This window comes from Seriola lalandi, unplaced genomic scaffold (genome assembly GCF_002814215.2).
Source record: "Seriola lalandi dorsalis isolate HSWRI2012SDOR001 ecotype SW California unplaced genomic scaffold, Sedor1 jcf7180002054357, whole genome shotgun sequence".
Lineage (NCBI taxonomy): Eukaryota > Metazoa > Chordata > Actinopteri > Carangiformes > Carangidae > Seriola > Seriola lalandi.
The window spans coordinates 475296-485723 of NW_019524910.1; the positions used below are offsets into that span (position 1 = coordinate 475296).

General features: G+C 39.7%; 1 protein-coding gene across 1 annotated transcript; it reads left to right on the forward strand.

Annotated features, from left to right (window-relative positions):
- The first annotated feature begins 7421 nt into the window (after nucleotides 1-7421).
- On the forward strand, nucleotides 7422-10422 carry lum (lumican). Its single transcript, XM_023408212.2, has 3 exons — nucleotides 7422-7571; nucleotides 8689-9567; nucleotides 10231-10422. The coding sequence occupies exons 2-3, from the start codon at nucleotides 8694-8696 to the stop codon at nucleotides 10383-10385; spliced, it is 1029 nt and encodes a 342-aa protein (XP_023263980.1). The 5' UTR covers nucleotides 7422-7571; nucleotides 8689-8693; the 3' UTR covers nucleotides 10386-10422.
- The last annotated feature ends 6 nt before the right edge of the window (nucleotides 10423-10428 follow it).

Genomic DNA, 10428 nt, shown 5'->3' on the forward strand with positions numbered 1-10428 from the left:
TTCCCAAATTCATTTATATTTTCAATTCAGCCTAAGGCCCAGTAGTGAACGTTGTCACTTTTGGGACTCCATAAAAACTGCCTCCTTTGCTTAAAATGATAAATGTGGGGATTCAAATTACAATAACGCAAACGACCCATCCAAAAAACAAGAAGCGATGAAAAGACAGGACATTTAAGAGTTATGACTGGCTCTGAATCTTCTCTCTCTGATATGACTTAGGTCTTGTTTTTTTTTGTTTTTTTTAAGACAAGGACAGTCTGAAAAGCATTAGTGTTTGAGCTCTGGCGCTCATCCCGGCGCCTCAATACAGCAAACATGAATGTACTTCAATCTGTTGCCCCCATGTGGTGGTTATCAGTACAGCATTTTCTATTTTCTGTCTCTCTCTCTCTCTCTTTCCCCCTGAAACACACACATATAAGCACAGTGCAACTTGATCTCCTAAACACACGTCTATCTTCTAGACCATAAGCACTTAGAGTTATTGCTTTAGGCTCTGTGCCAATATTTGTGTATGTGTGTGTGTGTGTGTGTGTGTGTGTGTGTGTGTGTGTGTCCGTAGAAATGGTTCAGAGAAAAATTTGTTGTGTGAAAATATGATTCCATCAACGTAACAACTTGCTCATACACTCATTGCTTGGTGTGTGTGTGTGTGTGTGTGTTTTCACATGCGTGCCGGAGTGCGTCTGTAGGTGAAGTGCCTGTCTTGTGGCACTTATGCAACCAAAGTAATCTGAGCTGCTTCACCATGTTAAGCGAAGAGTGGTGAGATCCTGCCGAAAGAGCAGATGTGCCACAGATTTATACAGATGGTTATTTCAATGTGCAAATCGGCACTGGCAATGCGGTACTAAATTCCTCAATGAAATCCTCATATCAACATCACAGTGATGTGTTAAGCCCTGTTATTATAGGATATTCTATATCAAAACAAAACACCTTAGCTGGCCCAGTTTATACTGTATCCCTTAATTATGGATTGTAAGAAAATAAAGGTAGGAGATAAATGTAGACCAAAAAAAGAACAGAGGTATGTTGTGTTAAGCAGATCTTGTCATCTGATTTTAGAGCCAGTTCACTCTTGCAGCACATGTGAGCCCATGAGACAAGGTGAGGGAATCACTTGGCCTTCCTGGGGATGAGTGTTTTAAGCACAGTGCTTTCCACATGACCACATGGTAGGAACAGAAGGTGGTGTCTGGGTGCTGTCTGAGATTTTATTAGAAGCCTCTGTGTGTCCGTGCCAAGAAGTCCAAGAATATCCCTCTTTGCTAATATGCTTGCTTGGATCTCCATCTGTGTACCTCTGTCAGGGCATGTGCATGTGTATCTCAGTTGTAAAGTTTTTTTCTCATGTGCTCGTATTTATGTGTCTGTGAATGTGTCTGCGTGTGTTGTTGACAGGGAAGATAGTTTGTGCTGCACTTTAAAACATGTGCCAGATTGTTTCACATACCAGTTTTTATCTTTTATGTTTCATCTATGATATATATGTATATATATATATATATATATATATATATATATCCAGTGTTGAGCAGGGAAGTGCATGTTTTTCTATAGTAAAAAGCAGTTGCACTTATAATCATGAAACTATAATTTAAATAAATATTTTTTTAAAGAACCCCTTTTCATATACAAGAAAGATATATGAACCTCAAGTTACTGTTGCTATGCCTACAAATAAGACACGTATGCTCCTTACAGTGATTACAGGAGCAGAGCTACAATTTTTTTACCAATGTTCAAAACAATGGTTCCTTGATTACAGACAGAAGCACTCTTCACATTTTCAACTGATGAATTTTATCAGAAAAAAATTCAACCCACAAGATCAGTATTAATGTTATCATCTGTGGCTACCTAGCCGATTAGGCTAACCGATTAAGCTGCCATTATATTAAGCTTCATATTGTTATATGTTATACATATATATCATAATGTTAACACAAGTTAGATTGAAAAAAGAAACAGGTTTTAAATATACACTTGATGTGTCTAAATACTGTGATAAAAGACTGAGGGTAAAGCTATATGTCCCAGAGAAAAACTCACCATTAATGAGGACTTGCAAAATAAAGCAACAGCATTGTTCTGTTGTTGCAATGTAGAGCTTGTTAGTCCCTAAAAGTACATGTGTAAGATAAGGACAGATGGAAGGTCTGACTGCAACTAAGCTACTTTTTAATTAGGGCAGAGCTGCAGACATCAGCTAAAACAGCATCCAGGATCAACTTCCACATGTACAAGTCATGACCAAGCTAGTAACCGTAAAAAATAATAGCGGTAACTAGTTAGCTGGACATGCTAATATCTTTCAGTGCATTAGAGCAGACAAGTCACGCTGTTAAATCCATCTCTTATATAAGTTTAAGAAAAAGACAACATCCTCCAAACTGTTTAAATGCCAAACATTGCTCTTACTATAGCCCCATGTACACTGCTTCATGTGGAAAAATGCTAATATATCACTGAACAGGGGTGGGGATTAGCAAACGATTAGTTATATCAGTTATATAACTTACTGTATATACTGACTTTTGTTTGCCTTTTACTGCAATTAATCCATTGTTATGTTGACCCTCATCAGACACTCAGTGTTTAAAAACAGTATGTTGCTTATATGCAAAAGACCATATGTTAACAGAGCATGATTAACATACATCTGCAACCAAATGTCTATAGTTGGCATATGCTGTGTAACATTATTGGCAATGCTTTCCTGTGAATAGTTTCACATAATTCTGCAACTGTGTATGGAAATAATCAAACTTTAAACATAAGTCAGAATTTGAGTCAGAACCATTCAAAAACCCAAAACCTTTATCTTTTATGTTAGAGGCTGTCATCCATCGCTTCCCATTATAACAAGGAACTCAATGTAATAGGACAAATAAATTGTTTGAAAAACGGTGATAAAAGCCAGTAAGGAAGCCAGTATTTGAAGGGGAGGAAGGCTGACTAAGCGAAAATGTTAGAATATGTGTTTTCCAGCCTTCATAATAAGATCAGTTTGGAACAGCTTTCTAGTTCACAAAAACAATGCCAGAAACACAGTTAAAGGCAGCCAACCCTCAAAGAAACAAACATTCATGCACAGAAGGGCACAATGTGTACCTTGTAGAAAAAGCAGCCCCTTGTTTTCCTTTATCTGAGGGCTTTGTCCGTAGGTTACCTCTAGGAGAAATGAATACATTTCCCATGTTTAATGCATCTATAAAAATGTAATTTAAAAAAGTAGAGGGTATGACATTTTTCCCTAATGCATTTCAAACAATCAAATACAAGACTCAAATACAAGATTTATAAAATTTACAATTTAGGTCCCTTTGACTTACACGATATTCACATTTCCTACTGGTCAAATTTGTGTGATTTGTAACATTGGGCTATATAAATATAATTGGCTGATTTATTTTAACTCTTGCTGCTGGCATAAAATTAGCTTGCATGTAGCTAGGTACATCGGCCCTTTGATTTTTATGAACTTATATTGTTTGATTACATGGTCTGCATCTTAAACCCCTAGGCAACCAGAGCACTCTATGAAAAGATACTGTTTTTATATTTCAAACCAACAAACCAAGACTAAAAGCCACTGAAAAGCTAGTTAGCTAGCATGGCTAAAAATATCTGGGCAGTTGAAAGCTGCACAGAGCTGTAGTCTGAAATGTTGATTCTCAGTGGAATAGGTAGGACTATTACCTTTGCATTATTCACTGTGAACTGTAGTGCTTAATGTAGCTTAAAGAGTAATGCTGGTTTATTTTGCAGGCTTGGTTGGGGAAGTGGACCTTTCAAAGGAAAAAAATGGAGGAGGTGTGGGGCAGGAACTTAGGCAGGAACTTTGCTGCATGTTACTTTAACTTTGGAAAGAAAAAATATCTGGGTCAGCCGTTCAAATTCAATGAATGGAAAAAGTTTCATCCAAGTTTTTGTTGTTCCATCCCACATCCAAGTTTTGTGTCCTTTTTCTACATATACTGCATAAAAGAAAACATCACTGAAATCCAAACAGGATTTGTTCACTTTTAATGAATTTAAACTCTGATATAACTCCTCACTTGGCTTCTTTTTTTTTTTTACAGGGAAATTAAACCACACAAACAAAGTATTAGGAAAAAACTGCAGAAAAGCCAATGTCTACCATCTGGTCTAATGGAAAGGATATGACAGCATAAGGCAGACATCAACACATTCAACGAGAAGCACAGTGACTAAGCAATCTGACAAATTGTTTGTTTTCCAGCCTCCACTATGTGAACAGTCTGGAACATCTGAAGTCTGGGTTGACACAAGAACACTGCCTGTAACAGAGGTAAAAACACGCCGACCTCAAAGAAATAAATATTTTTGTCAGTTTGCTGATGAAGGGCCCGAATGTGAACTGTGTCCGTATGAATGGGAAGCACAATCTGAGAGGTTTGTCCATCTTTTACCCTGTATGAAGAGGGTAGTTTTTGATCATTTATACACTCAAATTAGGCATTCCTGCCCTTAAATTAAACATTTGATGACCCAGTTGAGTAATTAGATGTATTAAATGAATTATAGGAGTGCAGTTGCACTTCATACTTGTTGGTTGGGGCATCAACATGGAGCATGTAAAAAAAAAAAGAAGGTGGTAACTAAGTTGGATAACTGTATTTCCCATGTGTTATGAAGCATTTGGCAGCACCATGCATCAGAGAGGTAACACATCAAGGTGTGTTGTGAATGTGACACAAAAAGGCTGCAGTGCATGGAGATAGGGATTCAAAACTGGGACAAAAAGGGGACAGAATCAAAATAAAGACAAAGCTTGATGAACCACATGTGCTTCATGGCCTTACATGACACCGGGTGTGCAGACAACCCACATGTCAGCCCTTTTCTATATTACCATGTAGGTGACTATCAAGGGTTTTAATTAAGGGGTGGATCTTCATAAGTGCAGCTTTCTTTTGCCTGAATATAGAGGACATAAATTCTTGGTATCCCACAGTCCATTGTTCATCAGTCAGTTGTTTAATGTTTGAGTTTGGGCAATCCTTAAAATCGATCAATCAACTCTAAAAATCTGGACCATCACATAACACATTTGATATCCTAAAGGACTCACCTTAAGATTGGGATAAACTTGAAGACTTGCTGAAATCTACAAAGCAGATGAACCACACAAAGGTCGTTTCACCCAACTTGTACTTTATTGCCTGACTAGCAATTTAAACAGGGATCTGAAAGCTGCCAAATGGGGAGTTGATTCTCAGTGGAATTAGTAGTACTGTCCAACCCTTTACATTAGCGAGAGCCATTTCATTGAGAATGAATAGAAGAAAACAAATATTGCTTAGTTGAACATTGTGGGCTCAGACAGTAGTTTTGTTCTAAGACGATATGAATGGTAAAATACGACTTGATAAAATGAGTGAGATTTTAAAAAGATATATTCCTACATGTCATACTCCTTCAAAGTTTCTCTGTTGATTGTTTACATGTGTTAAGTGACCTTTAAGGGGCTTTGAACTATTAACTCAACATTACTAATGACAATACTAATGACTTGCTTGGTGTTTGGTGTTTGTTCAACTGTGACTCTGCAGTTATCCATCACTGAATGTGAGTAACACACATGGGAGTAAAAAGAGAAAAGAAACTCCTCCAGATAGAGAGATATGATTCAAAGAAGGAGAAGTACAAAGCCATAAAAATACTGGAAAAAAAAATAAATATAGAGCTTCACTGGATGGGTCAAATTAAGTTGAGATTCAGAGAATCCAGCTCCAGAGAGAGAAAATAGATGTGGGACATTTTTTATTGTCTTGCAACAAAAAACTGAGATGCATTAAAAAGTGTGCTTATATGACGAATTGTTGGAGATCACTGCTTGCCTTTTTATTGTGGAGGTTTTGAGGTGCTTTGTATACTTGAATGACAAACAGTTTGTTTTCATCCTCATACTGTTTCAAACGATTTTGCCCGTGTTTGAAATGTAAGTGGTCCACATTAAAGGGACATTCCATTCTGTTTTCAACCTCATTTTCACAGTTTGTGCAATCAGCCCGATAGTTTCCAACATTTTGCTCAGCAGATTTTGGAGATGCATGGGCCGTCTGCTAGACTTCCTTTGGGTCAGTCAATGCAAGTCTTAACCCTGTAGTGGGTTAAGCTCTCTCCATCCATGTATTCAGTTTAAAATGAATGTGGGAGGCCATAACAATGACTGATGCCTCGCAGTGCTGCTAATATTGTGGTTTTATGCAATAACCAATGTAAAAGTAACATACAGAACACAGTATTAATAATGAGTAAGCCAAATGACTGCCAGAGCAACAGTATGCAATTAAAACCCAAGCTCAAAACAGTTGAAAAGGCCACTTAAATGTTGTTAAATTGATTATCTGGTGTGGGAGAAAAAGAAAAAATGTGCAAAACAAAGACATATATTTTTTTTCATTACATATCTTGTGAAATCAGAGCTCTTGAGTTAGAATGTGAGGAATGAAAGTTTTCCACAACTGTGTCCAACATGGTCCCTTAGAATGGTATGTGAGTAGAGTAACAGACCGCACTACGACCTATTAAATCCAGGCGTCAATTCCCAGCATGCTCTGGCGGCATGATGGACGTCCACAACAAATGGGAGAAACATTTGGCCATTTTCTCTCTCACCAAATTCTTCTTCAACCCCACCTTTGAGATGAGTAAAACACCACCCTGGTCCATTTTATCCATTTGTTTCACTGTTTGTATACTGCAGAGAGGGATGATTGCAGGGCTTTAAAGTGCATGGACAGGAATGTGGGGGCGCAAGACTGAAAAGTACAATAATTTACAGCAAAGACATATGGGATCAATTGGATCTGCTTCAGCCCACCTTTCTCCCCTTACAATACCATGGCTTTGTTCGAAAACAGAAGAGAAGAAATGTTTGCGTCAAGTGTTATGTAAGTCTTCTTTGGCTCTCCCGTAACCTTTTTGTCAGATTTTCCAAAGCCTTATTCACGTCTCAAGAGGTAGAGTTGAATTTAGTCTCATAACGGGCGGCTGGGTTTAAATAGCTGCCAGAGATCATTTTCACATTTTTCCACACATTGCTTCTCCTACTCTTTAGATTTTTCCATGCACCATCTTGCAAACACGTTGGGGTGATTGTTTGGAGGACAATTAAATGATGCAAAAGAAGTGGTTGATTTGTAAAGGTCAGAAATGGTGGGAAAGGTGGAGGTAATATCAACACCATTATACATTTTTAAGCTTTTTCTGTGGTGCAATATTCCTGTGTCCTGTTGCACCTGCTCATAGTTAGGTAACTGCACTTTTTTGGATGATGCTCCCCCTAGACATTCACGCTGATGACATCTTCAATTTGTATGACGATCTGACTGACTTTAGGAAGAAGAAGCCTCCTCTCCTCCCCCTCCTCCTTTTTTTCCTCTCTGTCTCTCCATCTACCCCTCTCTCTCTCTCCTCCCCCTCTCTCCTTCTTTCCCTCTGTGTTTTTCTCCAGAGACTTCCAGTTTTTGAACACCACACTGTTCTTACCTACTGGCCCTCCACCCCACACACACGAAAAGAGAGAAGCACAGGTAAGCTTGCATGTGGAAGCATGGATTTGTGATTTCCTGTTTGATTATTCCTCTTTATTTCTGTTTTCCGGGTGGGATTATCAGCTGTCACTGCTAGGCTTTTGGGCATGGGCTAGTGCTGCAGCAGAGTAGGCGAGAATACCAGAGCACGGAAGAAAAAATAAGTTATATGATTTGCATATTGGATTAAGAAACGCAAGAGTGGTGTATGAGCCTAGATCTTACATGTTTATGTGGCTCTACGGTGCCTTTTATGATTGTTTCATAGATTTTAAGGGACGTTAGGCTTTGGAAAATAATCTGTTGCACTTGGATCCAGTGTGTGTCTGCATTTTTCATGGGTCTGGAATTCATCATTCTGGTTTTGCATTGTCTGCAGGGTTGATTTTTTAGTCATGATCCTAAACTAGTTTTAGGTTTGGTTTTAGTTCCTCCCTCTATGTATTTCCTTCATTGTTTATAAACGTAAATGCTGATGAAAACCACTTTTTTACTGCTTCACATGCAAAAAATACCTTAAAAGTGGTGTAATATTTGTCTGTGTATACAGTCTGTGTACTCTTGGAACATCTGCATTGCATTATTGCTCCCATTGCTGGTTCATGTAGAAATCTATCAAGTTGATAGATGAAGTGGTTCTGGGAGCAGAACCGTTTGGTTCAATCTGCAGCTGTAATGATGTGGCTCAACACAGATAACTGAATCAAGGCATGTAGGACTCGAATCGGTTGACATGAACTCTTGACCGATTTTGTACACTAACTCTCTGGGGAGTGGGTGTGGCACTGGGCTATGGTGTGTGTTGGAGGGCAAGACTGTAATCTGTTTTGCATTACAGTTTAAAGAAATAGTTTATTTGATTTTTTTCCCCTTCATTTCCCTTATTCTAATCAAACACGTTTGAATTGTGATTTATGTGAACATCAGCTAAAATTGTCAAACGGCCCTTTTTACCACCACACCTCCAAGAATAGCAGGGGTTTGAATAAAGCAAGTGCATTTGTCTTTTTCTGTTTAAGATTATGGTTTTACATTTTGTTGCTCTTGGCAAATCTAACCTCTAACTTTTCTTTGTTATTCCCTGCCTCCCCTTCCCTTCTGTCTGTTGGATCCCCAGAAGCCATGTCCCCTCTGCGTGTACCCTTATTGGCCATACTGGTCAGTATGGCCCTGTGCCAGTATTATGACTATGACTACCAGCCCGTTTCCATGCTAGGACCATCAGGGCCCAACTGTAATCAAGAATGCGAGTGCCCAATCAACTTCCCCTCCGCCATGTATTGTGACAGCCGCAAGCTCAAGTTTTTTCCCATAGTCCCAACAGGGATCAAGTACCTGTACCTCCAGAACAACCAGATTGAAGAGATCAAGGCAGGAGTGTTTGATAATGTTACTGCTGAACTTCGCTGGCTTGTACTTGACAACAACCAGATCACCAATGCTAAGATAGCAAAGGGAACAATCGACAAACTCACTGCCCTGGAGAAGCTATTCTTCAGCCATAACAACCTCACAGAGCCAGTCATCCCTCCTTCAAAGTCCCTTGATGAGCTGAAGATAATGTACAATAAGTTGTCCAAGTTCCCCTCTGGACTCTTGAATGACAAAGAAAATTTGACCTCCATCAACCTTCAGCACAATCAGCTAACCTCTGATGCCATCACAGGGGCATTCAAAGGGCCGAAGAAGCTGATGTCCCTGGATGTGAGCCACAATAAGCTGAAGAAGCTGCCGGCCGGTGTCCCCAGTTCACTGGAAATCCTCTATGCTGACTACAACGACATTGATGGCGTTGGAGCCGGATATCTGAACAAGCTGCCCTCGCTGCAGTACCTAAGGCTCTCCCACAACAAGCTGGTGGACAGCGGCATCCCTGCTGGTGTGTTCAATGTGACATCACTGGTGGAGCTGGACCTGTCCTTCAACAAGCTGCAGTCCATCCCTGAGATCAACGTGCAGCTGGAGCAACTCTACCTCCAGGCCAATGAGATCACCAGTGAGTGCTAATCTATACTTATTAGCATTTTCAGATATTTTCAGAGTTTCACAGTGAAACGGAAGTTAGAGCATCTTTAGCTTCAGTGGTGTGACGTTTTTCCGAATGAAACAGAATATGTGGGCAGGGTTTCATTATGAGAACGATTTAAATCAAATCCATCAGATGTAACTGAGTTGCTTTTAAGTGGGCGTGACTTAGCAAATACAGTGCAATGCAAAGCTGTAAAGAGAAACGGAGCTGCAAACTGCAGGACGATTAGCCTCCACCCACAAGTCCCTCACCCACATTGTTAGATCAGGAGGAGGACAGGGGTGAATTTTAACTCAACCACATTCTTTGGAAAAGAACTGACATCTAAACACACACCTCCTGCTTTGGTCTAAATTGCTGACGCTCCAGTGTGGTTTTATATGATGGGCAGGGTTAGCCCAAATCACATTTGCTTGGATAAATTTATGTGTCATCTGGAGTTCAAGATGAGTCATCAAAACAGGGACCCACCCCAAAACATTGCTCTGTAGAGCTGGTGGTAAAAAAAAACTCCACGTGGTACATTTAACCCCAGGCATTACGGGGCATAAAAGATATATTATAACTTTTAAGTATTTTGTTTTTTCTCCAAACTTCCATAACTTTCTCTCCATTTTTGATTCTTTGCAGAGATTGACCTGTCAAGTTTCTGCAAGTACATTGATCCCGTGAACTTTTCCCGTCTGAAGCATCTGCGTCTGGACGCCAACAATGTCTCACATAGCAACATGCCCCCTGACGCCTCCAACTGCCTGCGCCAAGCTTCAGATATCATGTTCGAATAAGGACCTCCCTCAGATCTATGACATCCTGAACCCCCCCCCCCAA